This window comes from Abramis brama (assembly GCF_963993115.1).
Source record: "Abramis brama genome assembly, chromosome: 11".
In the NCBI taxonomy this organism is placed as follows: Eukaryota; Metazoa; Chordata; class Actinopteri; order Cypriniformes; family Leuciscidae; genus Abramis; species Abramis brama.
This window is the reverse complement of record NC_139973.1, coordinates 40,904,358-40,926,857: the sequence shown is the minus strand read 5'-3', so window position 1 is coordinate 40,926,857 and position 22,500 is coordinate 40,904,358. Positions and strand designations below refer to the sequence as shown.

At 37.6% G+C, this 22,500-nt stretch overlaps 2 protein-coding genes across 2 annotated transcripts in view; one reads left to right on the top strand and one right to left on the bottom strand.

Moving 5' to 3' along the window:
- The window catches only part of LOC311092339 (NACHT, LRR and PYD domains-containing protein 3-like), a 59,098-nt gene extending 44,456 nt beyond the window's left edge, over positions 1 to 14,642 (bottom strand). The window contains exons 1-2 of the mRNA XM_084128993.1: positions 14,586 to 14,642; positions 12,337 to 12,659 (exon numbers count right to left, since the gene is read on the bottom strand). The gene's annotated coding sequence lies outside the window, so the exon portion shown is untranslated. The remainder of the gene's footprint in view (positions 1 to 12,336; positions 12,660 to 14,585) is intronic.
- Positions 14,643 to 15,815: 1,173 nt separating this feature from the next.
- On the top strand, positions 15,816 to 21,131 carry s1pr5b (sphingosine-1-phosphate receptor 5b). The gene is made up of 2 exons (XM_084128868.1): positions 15,816 to 15,973; positions 18,239 to 21,131. The coding sequence occupies exon 2, from the start codon at positions 18,428 to 18,430 to the stop codon at positions 19,544 to 19,546; it is 1,119 nt and encodes a 372-aa protein (XP_083984994.1). The 5' UTR covers positions 15,816 to 15,973; positions 18,239 to 18,427; the 3' UTR covers positions 19,547 to 21,131.
- The last annotated feature ends 1,369 nt before the right edge of the window (positions 21,132 to 22,500 follow it).

Genomic DNA, 22,500 nt, shown 5'->3' with positions numbered 1-22,500 from the left:
CTCCAGTTTTTAAAATGTTTAACCCTCTGGTGTTCGTCAGTCATTTTTGACCGAAAAATGGTACCTTTTTTTTGACTGAAAGCTCATTTTTTAGATATCAACCACAAATTTGGAACAAACGTGTTTTTGAACATATAGATTTCATATAAAAGTTTAAAATGCATTATTTATAACAATAAATGTAAAATTCTGTCACTTTTTTCAAGTTCACTTTTTTCACTTCAGCAATAATAATTCCTTTCATTGAAATGAAAACAAAAATTCTGTCCCTTTTGACTGACATGCGAACAGCACCAGTTTTTTTCTTGGTTGTGCGAACGTTAAGGGAACATTCCACTGTATCATTCTTCAAACATTATGGAAATGTTACTTTTGAATGTTCTCTGAACGTTCTGAAACAAGTAGTTACATTTAAAAAATGTCAGACGAATGTCAAACTAAAACATTTCAGAAAAAAAAAATGCTCCATGAATGATGTGTAAATAATGTTTTTGTGCTAAAGTTTTGAGAACATTAGTAAAGACCAGATAACTCTATTAACGTCACTGGAAGAACGTTTGTTCATAACTTTGAGAGAATCTTGACAGAACGTTCCTGTTGGCTGAAGATATGTGTGGTTTAATATTATTGTGATGATTTTAAAGGTAAATTGTTCAGTAATTATTCCTGATAGTATTCAGGTGCTGGACATTCTTGTAGAGCTCCAGCTGAACAGGATACACACACACACACACACACACACAGTTCTGGGTTAAAGCAACTCAGAGGTGAGACACTTGAAACATTTTAGCAAAATCAGGGTCTCAAAGGACACAGAGCTACACACACACACACACTCTCTCTCTCACACACACACACACACACACACTCTCACACACACACTCGCACACACACTCTCTTACACACACTCTCTCAAACACACACTCTCACACACACACACTCACAAACAGACTCACACACAAACTCACACATTCACTCACATATACACACACACACACACACTCACATACACACACACACACACACACAGAACAGAACATGCCAAACAATTACTGAATGAATGTATGAAAGCTACAGGGTTTGTGTTGGTCATTATGAAGAGACTCATGTAAAGCAGTGTGTGTGTGTGTGTGTGTGTGTGTGTGTGTGTGTGTGTGTGTGTGTGTGTGTGTGTGTTTTGGGGATTTATTAGGACAGATTTGTATAATGACACTGGTATTACACTGGTATTACAACGTGAACGGTGTTTTATTAAAAATGTAAAAATGCATAGTGTTCTGTAATGGGTAGGTTTAGGGGTGTGTGTGTGTGTGTGTGTGTGTGTGTGTGTGTGTGTGTGTGTGTGTGTGTGTGTGTGTGTGTGTGTGTGTGTGTGTGTGTGTGTGTGTGTGTGTGTGTGTGTGTGTGTGTGTTGGGCAGGTTTAGGGGTAGGGTTAGTGTAGGTGAATATACAGTTTGTACAGTATAAAAACCATTGCGCCTATAGAATGTCCTCACAAGTATAGCAAAACAAACCTGTGTGTGTGTGTGTGTGTTTGAACAGGAAACCTTCACTACATTTCATCTGCTAGTGACAGACGAAGAGTGTGTAAGACGCAGATATCAGCTCTCTCACCGCACACGGGCCGTTGAACGGATCCTCACGGACGCTCGGTTATCTGATAACACACACACATTTCCTTCACACACACACACACAGACACTCTCTCTCTCTCTCTCTCACACACACACGCACGCACACACACTGCTGCTGGTATATTCTGTTTGCACCACATTATGTTTCACTGTACAGCTAATATAAAAGTAGTTTTAAAATAAAACATTTGTTTTTATTCAGCATATCAGTCTTTCAGCGTTGATTTACACACATTTTAAAGCTTTTCATTAACAGATCTGAATGAAACAGTAAACCAAATATTAGATGTTGCCCGATACAAATGCAACAAAACGTTTTGCTAACGTTCCCTTTAAGTTAGTAGTATTATGTATTATTATAATAGAGATGGAGAACAGTCGTTTGGAGAATCAAGGTTAGCGATAGCAGAGTAAGTAGTCCTTGCTTAGCGCTTAGCATTAGTCACTAATACCTCAACTCATGAGATGAAAAAGGTCCTTGCTTAGCATTGGCGCTTGCAACGCCAAGGTCATGGGTTCGATTCCCAGGGAAAGCAAGAACTGATAAGAATGTAAATGTGTACATTGAAATGCAATGTAAGTCGCTTTGGATAAAAGTGTCTGCCAAATGCGTAAATGTAAATGTAGTCGTCTTCGTATGAACGAGACCGGACAGTGAAGAGTGTGTGTTTAGTGGTGGTGGTGATGGTGATGACGAGGTGCAGGTGTGTGTGATCAGGAATGACATGCAGGTGGGAACAGAGGAGAGTGATGGGAAGTGTAGTGAATCTCGCAGACCTGTAACAATTCATAACTTTGACATTTTTATTCATCTTTGTTCAAAAGTTATGATGTCTCGAACTTAACGAGGTCGACCCAAAATTGGTTCATAGGCTTTATCTCGGCTAAACTTTGATCAATCGAAACAAAAATTGGTACGCTTCATCGGAGCCATGATCTGAGGGTCCATGCCAAAGTTGGGAACAGCGCCACCTACAGGTCATGAGATCTGGAAAATAGCTATTTTGGCCAATAACTTTTGAACAGTTTGTCAGAAAATCATAAATGTGGTATCTATGGATTTCTTGTGTCATGATTTTGCCAGGATTGGATGTACCAAGTGTCAGCCTACAATTCCATTCTGCAAATATTATGGGAATGTTACTTTTGAAAGTTCTCTGAATGTTCTGAAACAAGTAGTAACTACCATTTAATGTTACTGAAAGAACGTTTGCTCATAACTTTGAGAGAACCTTGCCAGAACGTTACAAGTTCTGAGAACGTTCTCTGTCAGCTGGGATTATATTAAAAACATGAACCCACTGAATCGTGAGGAGAAACTGCTGTTGTGTCTGGATGATTTATGATGAACATCTCGCTGTTGTTTCTGCGGCTTTCAGCTTCAGAATGAGAAGATCAGATGAGATGAGATGAGCTTCACTGCGGGTCGTGTTGAGTCTTAGTTTCGCATCAGTGTGTTTCTGAAAGCCTCAGGATTCACGTTCACTGAAGCTGCACAGGCCTCATAAACATCTCTCACTTTCCACTAGATGGCAAAGTCAACATCCATCAGAGAAACGGGATCTGAACCTCGTCTGTAAATCTTTCATCATGTCAAGAAACACGGTAAACTCACTCATAAGTGATCAGAACACCAACAGACCCAATTTCCAGAGTAGTTGTACATAAAATTCATTCTTTAATCCTTCTTACATTACATTTAGTTTCTAATCCATGTTGCCAGATAATCTGTACTTTGTGTGGGGGGATATGTTTATATGCCTTAGCAAAAGTGTCTGCCTTTTTATTCCAAAACATGTTTAGAATGTAATTATCAAACATGATACATCATTTGAGATGTGTTGAACATGACACCGATGAAATTGTTTGAAATTGAAACTTGAAAGTCTACAGTTCTGCTTTACTTTTTGTTGATTTGATTTGATTTATTTTGGCACATTCTGGTGATTTTCTGTAATGAATATCTGGCAACAATGCATCATTTTTCTACATGGGTGAGCGATTCATGTACAGCTTTTCTAGGGCAGGTAACGCCTACATTAGGGTGAAGGGACAGTCCTGAAACTGAGCTTTGTGTGAGTGTGCATGTCAATTATGCCTGTGTTATTATTTCTTTCTTCCCTGAAATTACAATACCACAATAAAAAATATATAATAAAAAATGATTGCCATTTAAAAATCCATTTGCACAGGATGATGGATTAAAGAAACCAGTTTGAACCTCATCAAAAGTCCGTATGAACAGTCTTCTCTAGGAGTTACGCTCGTCTTTTCTTCTCGTACATCGAGTGAAACGCTTCTGGAACAAGAACAAATGTGGGCGGGGCTTGATTGTGTCTGTGGGGAATTGATTGGATGGTTGTGGTTTGCTATTGGCTGATCTCATGTGAGTGACAGGTTGCCCCGTCCTCACGCCAGTAAACATGTCATTAAAATTTAAAAAAACGTTTCATGCCGACTTTACTGTTAACTACTGAATAATCATAAACAGCGACATATAAATTATAACATTACATAACATTTTAATATGTAAATCAGTTTTATGTCATGCCTCAAATGACAAATTTATATTAATGTTCATTTTATTAAGCAAACCCCTACATTTATCATCTCTCTCTCTCTGTGTGATCCACAGAAAAACAAGAGTGAGACAATCAGACAGACACACACGTTATCGAAGAGACATTCAGCCTGTAATTATGTGTGTGTGTGAATCACCCTAAAGCTCAGTGAATGTGTGAATGCAGCATGACATCACTGTCTGCAGTCTCACACACCCACACACACACACACACACGTGTTTGTATTGAGTCGGATTGTCCTGTAGGTGAACAGAAAAAAAAAAACATTTTTGTTCTGTTATAGAGAAATCGTATTGTCACATTGACTCTTGAATCATTTGATTCGTTCAAAAGGACTGATTCATTAAGGAAAGAAGCCAGTGACCGATTATTTTATGCATGGGTAATTCAATCATTCGCTCAGCCAATTTTCGATGGCAATACAGAGACAGACAATACTGTGTCTAAAATGTAACTCGTTTAATATTAACTTCTTGATATTGAGTTGTATAAAATCAGTGTCACTTTTGCAATCGTGCTGATATTCGGAAAAACAGCTCTCTTTTTCCTTGTCTAATATTGCTTATCTTTGCAATGAAGTTTATAGAATGTTATCAAACAAGAAACATCGATTGAGATGCGATGAAGTTGTTCATGTCAGAGTGATCGTCTGTCCAGCGCTGGACAAATGGAAGAAGAAAGTGTGAAAGTGTGTTTTAGCGGAGATTAATATGAAAGTGTCTTTAGTTGAGGAATCAACCAATCAAAAGATTGCAAAAATAAAACTTGACAATGTCCAAATAAATAAAAATGCAACATGAATAGCTGTCAATCACAGCGATGACCTCATGACCTTTAAAAGGTCATTTACAAACCAAAACACTCTAAAGTAATTACAAAAATAATGTAACATTTCCTGCTACATGTGGAAGTTTTGTAATAATCAGGCCTGTGTGTGTGTGTGTGTGTGTGTGTGTGTGTGTGTGTGCGTCTGTGTGTCTGTGTGTCTCTGTGTGTGTGTGCGTGTGTGTGTGTGTGTGTGTGTGTGTGTGTGTGTGTGTGTGTGCGTCTGTGTGTCTCTGTGTGTGTGCGTGTGCGTGTGTGTGTGTGTGTGTGTGTGTGTGTGTGCGTGTGTGTCTCTGTGTGTCTCTGTGTCTCTGTGTGTGTGCGTGTGCGTGCGTGTGCGTGTGTGTGTGTGCGTCTGTGTGTGTGTGTGTGTGTGTGTGTGTGTGTGTGTGTGTGTGCATGCTTGGGTGTGTGTGTGTATGTGTGTCTCTGTGTGTGTGTGTGTGTGTGTGTGAGTGTGTTTGAGTGTGTCTGAGTGTGTCTGTGTCTGTGTGTTTTCATGTTTGTTTTGCTTGTGTTCAGGCAGAGAGCAGGAAGACGGTGGGTTTGTTTAGTCTCATAAACCTTAAAACAACCTAAACAGAAAGAAAGAGAAGAGATGTTCAGATACTACAACAATCCGACAGACAGATAAGCAGACGAGTGTGTGAGCGCTGGCGAGTGTGTGAGCGCTGGCGTGTCTGCTCACATGACTTTCATGCTTTCAGGTTTCTTGTGTTGAGGTTTTATACAAGCAGGACACACAAGCAGAATCGCGTTGCGTTGGTTTAGACACACAGATTCACAGATGAATGAAACTCTTCTGAACTAAAGGTCAAAACGAACACCCAAGTTACCAGGGAACGTTCTGACAAGGTTTTCTCAAAGTTATGAACAAAAGTTCTTCCAGTGACGTTAATAGAAGATCTGCTCTTTATTAATGTTCTCAAAACATTAGCACAAAACATTATTTATACATCGCTTATTATACGTTTTTTTCTGAAACGTTTTAGTTGGACGTTTTCTAAATGTTACTACTTGTTTCGGAACATTTAGAGAACATACAAAAGTAACATTCACATAATGTTAAATGATGGAAATGGATTGTTCCCTTCAAGTTCACATAACCAAGAAATAACCTTTTTTTAAACTGTTTAGACAACATTCAGAAATAACATTTTCATAACATAATGTGAACATTAGCAAAACCTTTTTAGAACATATTTTTGTAAGCTGTGAACACAAAACCAACAACCAATCACACACACACACAACGCATAAAATGAGCTGTAAATAGTACAGAGAAAAAGACAAAGGGAACAAGCAACAAAGTGTGGGAGATTCATCAAATATGTTTGAAATGAGAATATCATACATTCGTTTTACAGCTGCTCTATATGAGGAGGAAGAGGGATGAAGAACACACTAAACAAGCTACTCATGTTACTACACTGAACCATCATAAACCAACTTCCCACTCACACACATAACCCTGCACACGCAGCATTCAAGGGTGTATTAAGAGCAAACAGAAACCTTTATTATTGTCTGAATGAGTAAAACCATCAGATTCTGAGACGCGCAGCCCAACATGCAGAATTACAGGAAACAACCTCCTCGTTTACCACAATATATTAATGAAGCTCTGCAACCACAGCAGAGCCAATGCATTTACAAGAAAGAAAAAAGAAAGTATTTTCTAGTAGGTCCTTCTTTTCAAATCTAATGTCATTTCTTTTACGAAAGATATCTTGTTTTTTCATTTCTGAATTTTGCATTATTTTCATGTTGCCCTGTTTAACTATACACAATGTGACCTCAAAGGTCAAACTGGATGCCCTTTATCCGCCGGCATTTAACCATCATTGATGCACATGACCTTTAGACATTCATTATCATCTTTTAAATAGGAAACTATGTGTGTGTTTTGACGGAACTAATTCTTCTTACCTCACTTGCCCCAAGGGGTTCCACAAGGCTCCGTCTTGGGACCAATTTTATTTTCACTTTATATAATGCTTGACATGGAGCATGTTAATATGTAAATATTCAGATTTATGCAGATGATTTTTACACATGCAAATAATTTTAAAGAAGCTTCGATTACTTTGATTTCTACTATGACAAATGTTCAGGATTGGCTTACCAAATCAGATTTATTATTGAATAAAAAAAATTAAAAAAAAACTGTTTAGGATGTTTGCAAAACAATTAGTAGAGATGAAACATTCAAGAGAGGGAAGGAGCTTGAAAATATTAATGAGTTTACGTATCCTGGGGTTACCTTGGATTCTACTCTAACGTTTAAAAGTCATGTAAAAAGTTGTCTAATATTGTAAACTTTAATTTAAAGAATTTTAAGTACATTAGGCTATTTTTGACAGTTGGTGCTGCCAGGTTGTATTTACATTCAATGATTTTTTTTACATATTTCACACCACATTCATAGGTGGCACAACCCTTAAGTTAATAGAATCACTGTATAAGAAAGCGATAAAAGTGTTGGATAAAAAAATCCCATCCTCATTTCATTACTGTAATATTCTATAAAAAAAAACACACAATTTATTTTAAAAACTTGTTTTGTGCTTGTTTTATTTATAAAGTCTGGCATGGACTTGCCACACCTCGGGGAGAGGACGGGTTGTGGTTGTGCCAACAACTGCAGAATTACAGGAAACAACCTCCTCGTTTACCACAATATATAAATGAAGCTCTGCAACCACAGCAGAGCCAATGCATTTACAAGAAAGAAAAGTATTTTCTAGTTGGTCCTACATTTAAAATCTAATGTAATTTCTTTAATTAAAGATATCTTGTATTTTTTTATGCATTATGCAGTTTTTCATGTTGCACTGTTTAACTGTACACAATGTGACCTCAAAGGTCAAACTGGACTCCCTGTCTGACCTCTGAACTCTTTATCAGCCGCATCTAACCAGAGCCATTGAAAAACAGCATTACAACACTCTCATAGACTGCCATGGGGACTTTGGAATGCGGAAGTAACGCGTGTCGTGGAGCAGCCGATAGTTCCAAACACTGACAGTTCCAAACACCGATAGTTCCAGACACCGATAGTTCCAAACACCGATAGTTCCAAACACTGATAGTTCCCATAGACTGTAAAAAAAGATGGACGACGCCCCAAAAAATAAGTGTGCATTCTGCATACTTTTTAAAAAATTGATTGCAGTACGACAAGAGGCTTGTAAAAATAAAGTAAATACAATCTCCTCAGTCCTCCGAAGATCCCAAAAAAAATGGCCGTTGGTGCTTCAGTGACTACTTCGCTCAGAGAACCTGTCAATCACAGCTGTCAATCATGACGTTACACGACCGCATCACGTAACTAACTAAAAACCAACTTATTTTTGAAACAGACACTTGAACTTACATCAGCGTGATAAAAACGACAGCAAATAACAGAAACCACCTTTGGAAAAAAGATATTTGAAGTGTAATTTAATTGTTTAGTTGGTCTCACGTCCCGTTGAATAACACAGGGAGGCGGGGCTTATGACCTATACTAGGACCAGTCACCGGGGGGCGATCGAGACGTTTTGATATTTCCAAACACCGATAGTTCCAAACACCGATAGTTCCAAACACTGATAGTTCCAAATACTGACAGTTCCAAACACTGACAGTTCCAAACACTGATAGTTCCAGACACTGACAGTTCCAAACACTGATAGTTCCAAACACCGATAGTTCCAAACACTGATAGTTCCAAATACTGACAGTTCCAAACACTGACAGTTCCAAACACTGATAGTTCCAAACACTGACAGTTCCAAACACTGATAGTTCCAAACACTGACAGTTCCAAACACTGATAGTTCCAAACACTGACAGTTCCAAACACTGATAGTTCCAAACACTGACAGTTCCAAACACTGATAGTTCCAAACACCGATAGTTCCAAACACCGATAGTTCCAAACACTGACAGTTCCAAACACCGATAGTTCCAAACACTGACAGTTCCAAACACCGATAGTTTATTTTTACAAACACTTATTTTTGACACACATTAGCCGTCCTCTCATGAATCTAGTCAGCAGTTGCAATTTATGTAGCCGACTTTAGTTAATGTTTATTGGAAGATAATATTTAATTGCAGCTAGCTTACATGACCAACACTTCATTAACGTTAGCTACCAGTCAGAAATGTGTAAATTCAATACTGAAGTCATAGTTAAAGGAGACATATCATGCTTTTAAATGGTTCCTTTTTACATTTAAATCATACATTTGTAGTCTATATAAAGCAGAACTGCAATGCTTGGGTCTGAATTCCTCATTATTATAGCTCCACAGGCCCCTTTTCTGATGCGTGTCTGAGAGCAACTCGTTTTGGTGCGGTCTCTTTAAATACAATTGAGACACTTCATACCCCGCCCACACTCGGTTCAACTCCACCCCGTTCGGCCATTTTTGTAGTTTGATAGCAGAGATACGATTATCTAGCGGCACAGAAACTTTTTATTCACACGTTATTAACAAAATGTCAACAACGGAAGACTTGTCCAGCCAGCCTTACATGTTCGAGCCAGAGTCGGAGCCGGAGCGAGATGAAAATGAAGACGACGAACCTGTAGAACAACGTCTTCATATGGATGTATTGCAATGGTGTGTACTGTATTTACACATAAAACTTTGGTCTTCCGACCTTTTAATAATAATAATAATAATAATAATGCATTTTATTTAAGGCGCCTTTCAAACCACTCAAGGTCACCGTACAACAAGTAGCAACAGTAACAATGTTAAAACAGAAAATAACAGTAAATAACAATGTCAATAAAAAACAGCAACAAAGATAAATAAATAAAGAATAAAAATACTGGACTTGAGTGCACGAAGTAATCATAGAAGATAAGCAGTTCTGAATAAATGAGTTTTAAGTTTGACTTTAAATTGAGCTAAAGAGTCAGAATTACGGATGTTGACTGGGAGAGAATTCTAAAGACGAGGAGAAACACGACTAAAGGCCCTATGGCCCATGGTGGTTAGGCGAGCAGAAGGTGTATGGAGGAGACCCAATGAAGAGGAACGGAGAGTTCGAGAAGGGGTGTAGGGATGTAAGAGGTCTGAAAGGTAAGGTGGAGCGAGGTGATGAAGAGATTTGTATGTGAGGAGGAGAATTTTAAATTCAATCCGAAAGTTGATAGGAAGCCAATGTAGCTGTTGAAGTGATGGGGTGATGTGTTGAATAGGTGAAGTCCGGGTTATGATACGAGCTGCAGAATTCTGAATCAGCTGGAGTTTATGAAGAGATTTGTGTGGTAAACCAGATAATAGAGAGTTACAATAATCGATGCGGGAGGTGACAAGCGAATGAACAAGAATAGAGGAACTATGCGGAGTGAGAAATGGACGGAGGCGAGCAATATTGCGGAGATGAAAATAACAAGACCTGGTTATGTTATTAATGTGAGCATCAAATGATAGGATACTGTCAAAGATGACCCCCAAGTTCCTAGCCTGGCGGGAGGGAGAAATGGAAGAACCGTCAATGGATGATGAAAAACTGCATGACTTAGAGAGAGTAGAATTAGTACCAATGAGGAGTACTTCAGTCTTTTTTGAGGAAATTGGCAGAAAACCAAACATTTATTTCATGAAGGCAGTTGGTAAGACAGGCGGGAGGGAGAATGGAATCAGGGTTTGTAGAAATGTAAAGCTGTGTATCATCGGCGTAACAGTGAAATTTAATACCGAATTTTGAAAAGATATTGCCGAGTGGGAGAAGGTAAATTAGGAACAATAGGGGGCCTAGGACAGAGCCTTGGGGGACACCACAGCTAACAGGAGAAGGTTGGGAATGAAATTTCTTTAGTTGTACAAACTGTGTGCGGTTTGAAAGGTATGAAGTGAACCAGGCATAAGGAATACCAGTGATACCAATGTCAGATAGTCGATGCAAGAGAATACTGTGTGAAATTGTGTCAAAAGCTGCACTCAAGTCAAGTAGAACAAGAATAGATAACAACCCGCCATCAGCAGCCATTAACAGGTCATTCGTTACTCTCACTAGTGCAGTTTCAGTGCTATGCTTAGGACGAAACCCTGACTGAAAACACTCATACAAGTTATTATTACTAAGATGAGCATGAACCTGTGCTGCCACTGCTTTTTCAAGAATTTTTGAAATAAATGGAAGATTTGAGATAGGACGGTAATTATCTAAATTGTTTGGGTCTGCGCCAAGTTTCTTAAGAACAGGGGTTATGGCAGCTATTTTAAAAGATGATGGAACAATGCCGGAACTAAGAGAAGTGTGAATAATACGAGTTATAAGAGAAGATAAAGAGGGAAGACAAGCCTTTACCAAATGAGTTGGTATAGGATCAAGTAGACATGTGGAAGAATTAGATTTATAAATTAACTGAGAAATTTCTTCTTCAGAAAGAAGACCGGGTCTCTCTCTCTGCTCGTTCTTTCAGTTAAACATGCGTCCTGTAACAAGCGCGGCAGTTCATCTACATTAGACGGTGTAATGAAGCGTGTGGGTTACTACATCCAACAACCGAACATTTTAACTTACCCTCTCGTAACTTTGCATCCTTTAGCTTGGACTACAAAATTGCAGCGAGAAATAAAAATGGCGGATTGCTCGAAGTGTTGGGCCGGAAGTCAATGTCCTTATTTGGCAGTTCCGCTGCAAATACTGTGACGTAATAGTTCAAAAAACGTCATAGATAACAGAAAAATCGGAACAGGTTGAAAAATATGACCAAAACAGAATATAAAGATATCAACGAAGCACCTGAAGAGAATAATTTCATATTTTCTGTACTTCTAAACACTCCAAATATACAACAAAATGCATTTAAGGGCTAAAAAAGTGCATTTGGCATGATATGTCCCCTTTAAATGTGATGTTTCACTATATTGTATTCAGAGTTTTTTTGTCAACCCTATTTACATACATGAGGAGGTCAGAATATTAGAAATATATCTGGATATAAAGCAAATAAGTACAGCAGCACCCCCACAAAGAAGACCTCAGTGCTAAAACGTATGTACACCTCTATGACAGTATAAAAAATCCTGAACATTATAGAAAAGCAGAATTTATGGCTGAGCTTTGTATACAGGATCATAATGCAATAAAAATATAAAATTATATTTTCCCTAATTTGCATAATTTAGTCAAATAGTCAAAATAACAGAAATCATGACAAATGACCAAATAGGTATGGACCTAACTAGGTGTGTACTCTCACTTCTGTAATCTCAACTTCATGAAAATGTTTAGGAAACAAAGGCTTTCAATGTGTATTTAATCTGTCCTTCGATTGTATTACCTTTAACACTGTTTCCTCTTTCTGTACCACCACCAGTTCTCTCCAACAGCAACAGGCTTCTTTCAGGACCCGGTCTCCTCTGGGGCCGACACGTCTGCTTCTGGCAGGGAAATGCTCTCACCCAAAAATCCAAGTAACTATAGCATTTCTTATGGTGTGGAGTTTGAATGCTTGTGTTATTAATGTATGGATAAGCATTTGACTGATCCTCGATTCACCACCCCGTCTCCAGATGTCATCCTACAGCGTCGGTGGCAGAATGTAATGGCTACTGTGAACACTTGTATTCCTTTTCTGGCCTGCTTTCTGCCATCTTTCTCTCCCTGTAGGAAGTCGAACGAGTTTCTTTGAAGACAGAACATTCAAGGAAAACTTGCCTACCCTCTCCCTAGATATAATATATAATTAAATGTTTTGTTGAATGCAATCGGTTAGCTTGTATATTTTTTACCGTTGACCAAACTTCTTTCTTGACTTAAACTGAGCAGCTTTAATTGATATTCACTTGTTGTGCAGGTTTATGTGAATGTATTTTAACATAACATTAGGATGTTAGTAATTATGACCATAGAAGCACAAGAAAAATATATACAGTAAATACTGTAAATGTATTATACCTCATGGGAGCAGTCCCCCTTCCCTCCAAAATTAAACACACAAAAAAATGTATTTAATTCAAAGGGCTTTATTGACATAAAAGTTTCAAGAACAATGATTGTGTGTGTATGTGCACCAGTCAAAAGTTTTGGATCGGTAAGATTTTTAATCTTTTTAAAATAAGTCTCTTCTGCTCACCAAAGTTGCATTTATTTGATTTTTAAAAAAACACACACAAAAAACAGTAATATTGTGAAATATTATTATATTTTAAAACAGCTGTTTCAATGTGATATATACAGTATATTCCTGTGATCAAAGCTGAATTTTCAGCATCATTACTCCAGTCTTCAGTGTCACATGATCCTTCAGAAATCATTCTGATGATTTGATGCTCAAGAAACATATCTCATTATTATCAATGCTGAAAAAAGTTATTTACATTTTTATTTCAGGATTATTTGATTAATAGAAAGTTCAAAAGAACAGCATTTATCTGAAATAGAAGCTTTTGTGACATTAAACACTACCGTTCAAAATTTTGGGGTCAGTAGGAATTTCTATTTTATTTTTGGGGGGAAATAAATAAAAGAAATCAATACTTTATGCACCAATTAATTAAATTGATCAAAGTTACAGTAAAGACATTTATAATGTTACAAAAGATCTTATTTCAAATAAACACTGTTCTTTTGAACTTTCTATTCATCAAAGAATCCTGAAAAAAAAATTACCAACTGTTTTCAACATTGATAATAATAATGAATGTTTTTTGAGCAGCAAATCATCATATTAGAGTGATTTCTGAAGGATCATGTGACACTGAAGACTGGAGTAATGATGCTGGAAATTCAGCTTTGATCACAGGAATAAATTAAATTTTTTAAATATATTAAAATAGAAAATATATATTTAAAATTGTCAATATATATATATATTTTTAAATGTATTTTTAATCAAATAAATGCAGCCTTTGTGAATGTGAGCAGAAGAGATGACTTATTTTAAAAACATTAAAAATCTTACTGATCCAAAACTTTTGGCTGATGCATGTATATATATATATATATTTACATACATACATATACACGTGTGTGTGTGTGTGTGTGTGTGTGTGTGTGTGTGTGTGTGTGTGTGTGTGTGTGTGTGTAACTGGAGAGATGGTTACTGAGTGAAATAACTGTTCCTAAATACGATCCATAACATTAACTGTTAAAGGATTCATTTTAGTATGGCTAATGTACCTCTACATCCTTTCAAACCATTTATCAGAACACACACACACACACACATACATGTATACTGTATACTGTGTACAGTATGTGTACATGTACTGAAATGAATCACGTTAATGTTATGAACATAGTTATTCCACTCAGTAACCATATCTCCAGTTTCATTTCAGGTGACCACACTGTTAACGTCAATGCCGTCTCTTCATCATATTTACAGAAATGTGCTGCAAATGGTCGTTGCTGTAACTGTATTCTACATTATTGGAGCACCCCATTTCCCTCCAAAATTAAACACAAAAACGTATTAATGCTGTGTTTCTGCTGCTCCCCAGAAAGAAAGAAAAATGCTATCATATGTAGCCTAAATCATTTAAGTGTCAACGTAATAATCAATGTACATTATGCGTCAATATTTACCGATATTTGCTGCAAATATAGCCGCTGCTGTCTGCCCCGCTTACAATCATCGGCAACGCGGATTTGTTTGAAACTATGTAGTAGAGCTTCATGAACCACGTGACCGCGTGGAGGCGAGATCTCAGTGTCGCAACTCTCATATTCAACGGCTCTGCATCTAAGCATCAGTGGATGCACATGACCTTTAAACAAAACTCTGAACATTCTTGCTAAAAACAAACAAACAAACAAACACGCTTGCTTATATTTCATCACCCGATACACCAGTGAATACGGCATCTTTAAACCAGTTTAACTGAAGACGTTCTGCAGGATCTGGCCAGACAGAAACCGGATCTTTTTTTACTTGTAAACAACATTACAAAAAAAACAAAACAAAAAACAGGCATAGGCCTAAAAGACAAAAGCTCCAAAGATAAAAGAAAAATAAAAAATAAAAAATTACAAGACACCAAATAGGCTACAGATTCCTATGTTACATCAATAGAATTCTCTTCTATTTTCGCAACTTTCATTGCAGACTTCATTAAAAAAGTGAGTTCGTTATGAATAAAGCATTTGCTATAAATAATTGCTTTCACATTCAAACCAGTTCAGAGATTATCTCTTTTTGCCCAACGTCTGCCAGATAATCACAGATGCTCAGTGTGTGTGTGTGTGTGTGTGTTTATCCGAGTTGTTCTCATGCTCTAGTCCTCCTGATGTGTGTCACGGGAGGTTCCCTCACGACACTGAGACACAGTTCAAACACACAAATAAATGCGCAGGTGTGTGAACAGGAAGCTCAGAGATGAACAGTAACTCTGATACCTGAGGCAGAACACGAGAAGACAAGTCTAAACTCGAGTCTGATCCAACGATCATTTTATTCCACTGAACCTTCATTCGGCTCAGTCGAGTCTCAGCGGCCAGCCTTTCACGGTTAAAGTCTTCAAATTAAAGCTTAAAAGAGGGTTTTCGGGGGAATGCCATAGAAGAACCATTTTTGGAAACCTTTTTGCACTAATAAAGAACCTTTTGTGGAATGGAATTTTAAAGGTTCTTTATGGAACGATCGATTTAGTGTCATTATCGGTTACATCGCTGAGATTAGCGCATTTTGAGCGAATTGACGCGTTTATCAGTGGACATTATTGTTAGGCTACTCCTACAGAAACATCCATGTCAGAGTTATATTATGACTCACGGAAACCAACAAACATAAAAAGTGCTAAACCCTCATCAACCACTGAAGGTCTGACTCTGAAGTAGTGCGAGAGGGTGTGTGTGTGTGTGTGTGTGTGTGTGTGCGTGTGCAGCTCATCTAGTTTCATGTTGAGTCGTGTTTCTCCTGCCACTGTAGTTCTTCATGCCACAGCAGAAGCTTCACTATCACACATCTAGAAACGGTAAGCAATTTCTAGCCTTTCTGACAAATAATTACTATGAATAATGAGGGTCAGGAACTCTGTGGGAGAATATGAATAAGTGCAAGTTGTGCGCGCACGTTTGTGTGAGAGAGAGTTTCTGCCTGGAATTATTCATTCCAGTTTGTGTGTTATTTCATTGTTTTATGTGACCTGGATAATATGAATAACATTGCTGCACTATTTTGAGAAGCAGATGCTCTGTATATGTGCTTCTGATTAATAACTACCATATAAGCTTTTTTTAAGAACCAAAGACGTCTGACATCCAACAATCTAAAATGTAAAACATTTATTTATTTATTTATTTGTAACATTTAAATGATTTTAGTGTCTCTTTGATCAAATCTGTGGAAAGTTAAAGTTTAAAAATAAGGTTCCATTTGATAACATCAGTAAACATGAACAAAAATGACTTCTAAAGAATATATTAATCTTGGATCATGTTATTTTCAACATTTACTTATATATTATTAAATCTAAAAATTATATATAGATATTAAAATATATATATATATATATATTAAATTTTAAAGTATCTAAATATTATTTGATGGACCTGAGCTGATATTAACTAACAATGAACAGTTGTATATTTTATTAACAAACATTTAAGATGAATAAATACTGTAACAAATGTATTGCTCATTGTTACTGTTATTAACTGGTAACACTTTATTTTGATGGTCCACTTTAGACTTAAGTAACTTTGCAACTATGTCAACTTACTAACCCGAACCCTATCACTCTACTACTAACGAGAGCATGTATAGTTAGTAGAATGTCTGCACTATAAATAATTATATGATCAATAAGTTATGACAACATGTTTTTACATTGCTTTAACTCATCAAAATCAGCTTTTTAGAATAAGATTCATCTCTTTTTTTAAGTAAGTTTAATGTAATAAATGACTTAAAAAGTTGATTGCACTTAAAAAATTTAAGACAGCAACTTTTTTTACAGTGTATAAAGTGGACCATCAAATGAAGTGTAACTCATTAACCTTATTGTAAAGTGTTACTGAATCAAATATAACTGGATATTTCAATGGACAGATTGTCTTTAATTTGATGCGTCCTGATATAAATCTACAGACTTTGCAAGAGCTTTTCATTTAACTGGAAGAACTTACGATCAGTTGAGGTGTTTTCCTGTGCCAAACAAGCATCAATCTTTTACATACGCAGTTCTCTAATGTAATGTGATACGGGTAATCGTTAACATGTGTCTGAACGGAGCCCCAGAGTTCCTCGGCTCCACATCACTCACACACATCTGAAACTGAACAACTAGAACAGACTAAAGATTTCTGGGCATGAAATGAATCAGACTGGCTCAAATTAATTTCTCTAAACTCCATTAAATATGAAGAGTAGCGTTTGACCAGAAGACTTAAAGTAATTCACCCCCGGTTTCACAGACAAGGCTTAAGCTAGTCCCGGACTAAAATGCATGTTTCAGCTGTGTTTTTTTTAACACTTTTTTATTTAGATGTAACAAATTATGGCAGCATATTACAACAATATTATAATTTAATTTAATAATAGTTCATCTCTTTTACATAATATTCATAATAAAAATAATAATAAAAAAAAACAATAAAACACCCAAAAACAACAACAAAAATAGGCAAAGGTCAATTCAGTTAGCTATACATGAAGAAGAGTTGGAAATGGTCATGCATACATACAAGAGAAGCAAATCATGATATAAAAAGGGGTGATTTAGGAAAAACAGTAAATGGTGGTTTAGTAGAAAGAAAATAAATTGGGAATCAAGCTGTTTCTCCTTCTACGCATGTTTGAGCTGTTTTCACTGAAAGCAACTGTCAGTGCCATTGTTTTATCACAAGATCCACACCAGTAATGTTTTTTTTCTAAGGCACTTTTTAAAAAAGCTACTAAAATGATCTAATTAAACTAAGGCCTAATCCTGACTTAATCTAATCTCTATCTGTGAACCAGGCCTTAAGGTTTGGATGGCCAGACAGCAGACGCTGCCAGTGTTTGCTTTGTTCACTCTCAGAAAAGCTGTCACTGGGACATACCCTTCAAAAAGGTTCTAAAATGTAGCATTTAGGTAGTAATATGTACACTTTTGGAACTAATATGCACTCTTTAGGTACAAAAGTGTACCTTTTGAAAAGGTACCGCCACAGTGACAGCTTTTGTACCTTTTTTTCTAAAAGATGTTTCTGCTCACTTTGTTGAAGCTGATGATGTTTTCATGCTCTTGTGTTTTCAGGACTGAAGTGATGGGCCCGGATGAAGCAGATCTGCTCTCCTGCACCAACTACTGGTCGCTCAGTGTTCAACAGCACAACCTGCCTGTGTAAAACTCAACTCTTCTTACGTTTTTTGACCCTGCAATGATGAATGTGATGAGCTGAGGAAGACTAACAGCTATAAGACGTTTTGTGACTTCTGGTGACCCATGGGTGCGTCCAACTCATCCTACCGCAGCTACCACAGCAATGAAGTCCTCCGGAGCCACTATAACCACACGGGAAAACTGGACAAACAAAGAGAAAACCTCACACCGGAAGCCATCGTCTTCCTCTTCATCTGCTTCATCATCGTTGTGGAGAACATCATCGTCCTCATGGCCATCTGGAAAAACAAGAAGTTCCACATGCCCATGTATTATCTGCTGGGAAACCTGACGCTCTCAGACCTGCTAGCCGGATTCACTTACATGCTAAATATCGTGCTGTCCGGGCCAAAAACGCTGAGTCTGACGCCACTTCTCTGGTTTATAAGAGAAGGCGGTGTGTTTATCACACTGGCGGCGTCTATGATCAGCTTGCTGGCTATCGCCATCGAACGCTACTTCACTATGCTAAACACAAAGCCTTATTATCATGCCAAGCGCAAGCGCATGTTCGCTCTGATCGGGGTTAGCTGGGTGCTATCGGTGTTGCTAGGCCTCCTTCCAATTATGGGATGGAACTGTTTGGGTGACCTGGACTCGTGCTCAACCGTGCTTCCGCTCTACGCTAAAAACTACATCTTCTTCTGCGTGTTTGTGTTCATGGGCGTCCTTTTGGCCATCGTCGCCCTGTACACACGCATCTTTCACTTCGTAAAGTCCAACACGCAGAACCCGAGCTACGTGCCGCACAAAGCCTACGGGCTTCGCTCGAGGAAACACATGGCGTTGCTAAAGACGGTCACCATTGTAGTGGGACTGTTTATTCTGTGCTGGATGCCTCTGTTTGTGCTTCTCCTGATAGACTTCATGTGTCCCGCGAAAAAGTGTGCGGTGCTACTCCAAGCTGACTACTTCTTGGGCGTGGCCATGATTAACTCCTTCATTAACCCTATCATTTACACGATGACTAGCAGAGACATACGACGGGCCATCCTGAAGCTGCTCTGCAAACGCTGTCTGACCACCAAAGACGGGCAAGTGAGGAATATCGGCATTAAGATTAGCTTCACTAAGACTGAGGTAAACCGCCAGGGCGGGGAGACGACCGTTTCATCGGGAAATGCCACAACCGTAAATGTCAAATCCAACTACCCGAAGCTCAAGTTATCCGTCATCGCCTAACGCCGTGTCCTAATGACGTGTGATAAAAGGCATCTTTTCCATGTCAATCAGAGAGTTTTCCTAATCAGCCACAATGACGATATGTGACAATTCTATTTTAGAAATGGCGACATTGCGGCTGGAACAACAACATACGGAGTATGACAATGATGGTCTCAGGTGGTAATTATATGCTTCATTTAATGTTAAAAGCATCTAATGTGAGTTTGAATATCCTTTTGCATGACCTTTATAGCCGTGTTGAAAGCGACAATGGATAATCCACCTCTGATCTTGAAAGTTAAAGGAAACAAGAACGTTCAAACTGAATTCAATGTGAACAAACAAGAGAGTGTTATGGCAAAGACTGTTTGTCACCCAGTATGTATTTTTATTAATGTTAAAATTGTGTAATATTTATGAATATGATGTACTTATGCATTTCGTTGCAAATGTAGTGTATTTGCAGAGACTCCGCCCACACTATCTTCTGATTGGCTGGAATTTTGTCAGGCCTTGTCTTGTTAGGACACAGTAGGCTTGTTCGACTTGAAACGGCGTGGTACCTTGATGTCACTCACCGATCGGTCTGTGCAAGCCTGCTGTGTCCTAACAAGACAAGGCATGAAGACAAGACAAGAGTAAAAAGTGTTCTTGGCCATGACATCTTCAGTGCTGAAAAAGCGATCCTGAGGACTCTGACTCTGATACACATACAAGTCTAAGCACATTCAGGCTCTGGACTGAATCATGACGAACCAAACTGAATTAAAGGCACATAATAATCACATAATAAATCACAGTCACAAACCACAGCTGGAAAGAAACTGTGAGCATTTCAAACACAACAATCAGACGTTGGCGAAATCCCCCTTTGCGTGCGCTGTGTAACCCACTGAAGCTGTTGTGGCAGAGAGAGGTCTCTCTACGCTGGTGTTTTCCAGCATTTCAACATTGGACCGCATGGCCTTTTACATTTGAATTGAGTTTGTCACAATTACATTTGCAAAAAATATGCAGACATACTTCTAAAAACATATGAGAGTTTAGAAAGAAAATATAAAAGCCTTTATTTATTCATGGCCATGAATTTTTCTAAATTCTTGAGTGCCTTGGCTTCATATGTTTTTTGAAGGTAGAAATATCTCACATCTAAAGAGCACCGAGATACGGACCTCATACCCCAGTAGCAGTCTTTGCATTTTATGTTTTATACAGTCATGCTTTATCAGTTCATCAGATCTGCAGTGCAAAGGCTTCAGACACAGGTTTCTGCAGACTGCACTCATCAGCAAATGCCCCTGTAGTGATACAGTATAAAACCATACACAGTGTGTCTGCAGATTCTGATACTGTAAAATATACAAACTCTTCACAGCGATATGAGGAGACTCACTGTAAATATTCCACTTCAACAGAAATGCTCTTATTGAATGTTGAACTGTAAAAGCATCTTGTAACACAAAAGCATTTAAGATTTGTTTGTATAGATTCATTTGTACAGTGTAAATGTTTGACATGCTGTTTTTACAAGCTTTTTTAAAACCTCATTGCTACTAAGTTATATTTTTTCTTATTTGACATTAAATATTTTTTAAGAGAACTGAGAAACAATGTAGCCTGTTCATGCAAAAACAAAGTTTGTAAGTACATCAGGAGTTTAAACTCCTGATGTACTTACAAACTTTCCAATGCCTTGTTTTATGAGTACAGAACCTATTTGTACTACTGTAGAAGTTTGGTGCCATTCTGGGCATTATTAGTGGGGTAATTTATGAGATACAGCCTTGGATCCATTAGCGCCTGCACTAAACCATCCGGCTGATATCTCTAAATAAGCTCTAACTTTAATAATGTTCAACCAAGGGAAAAAAGGCTTCTGATGTTTGGCTCGAGGTCATGGTGCAAAGGACCCTTTTACTCCGAACCATCCCTTTAATATCACACTGTTATGATAGTTTTATCATAAAGTATATTTGAGACTGTAGACTATATAGATCTGACTGTAGTTTGAATTAATCCCTTTTCTTTGCATGACACATGAATCACTCTTTCGGCTTCATCCTGAACATTGAATAAGCATTCATAAATATCATGTGTCAAGAGAAGCTCTCAGGACCGTATTCGTCACATCCTTTTGATTTTCCCGGGAAAAACAGCCTGAGTCCTTCACATAAAAATCAGTCTACAGGGTTTTAAAGATAAAAAGTCTAGTTTTTTAAGTTTCGATACCAGCTGTTCACACATTAGCCTCTTTCACACAGCTATCCCGGTAAATTACCGTAAAATTGCCAGAATGACTTTGCCGGTAAATACACAAAAATATTCCGTTCACACAAGCAACGGCGGTCTGGCTTTTTACCGGTAAGAGGCCATTCACACATCAGCACCAAAACACTGGGAAATCCTGTTATACGTCATCGGAAGTGATCTTAACACACACGTTCACACACAGCATCATACCAGTCATTTACTAGTAATGTTACAACTTCACTTATTTTTGAAAAGGTCCCGTTCACACATGATCTCTTACCCGTAATTTACCAGTAAAGACTGTATGTGTGAAAGGGGCTATTGGCAATACATAAAATACATACATAAAACTTCTTACATATTAGCCCTTTAAATAATCTTTTTTTTTTTTTTTTTTAGTGATAAAGTATTTTTATGAGACGTTTATTCTATAACATTTATCAAATTAATTAAATAAGAACTAAATCCATAAAATTATCCATTAAAATGTTCTATATATACAGTGTGAATCGCCTGACAGAACACTTTCCTTTCCTTCAGTCAGTGTGTGACACAGTAAAGGTCATAATGCAGCATTAAAGGGGTGGTTGATTATGATTTCACTTTTCGAACTTTAGTTAGTGTGTAATGTTGCTGTTTGAGCATAAACAACATCTGCAAAGTTACAACGCTCAAAGTTCAAAGCAAAGGGAGATATTTGCTTTTAAAGAAATTGCTTTTTA

Excerpts from the sequence above, each read along its gene's own strand:
- s1pr5b (XM_084128868.1), top strand. The coding sequence starts at position 18,428 with ATGGGTGCGTCCAACTCATCCTACCGCAGCTACCACAGCAATGAAGTC.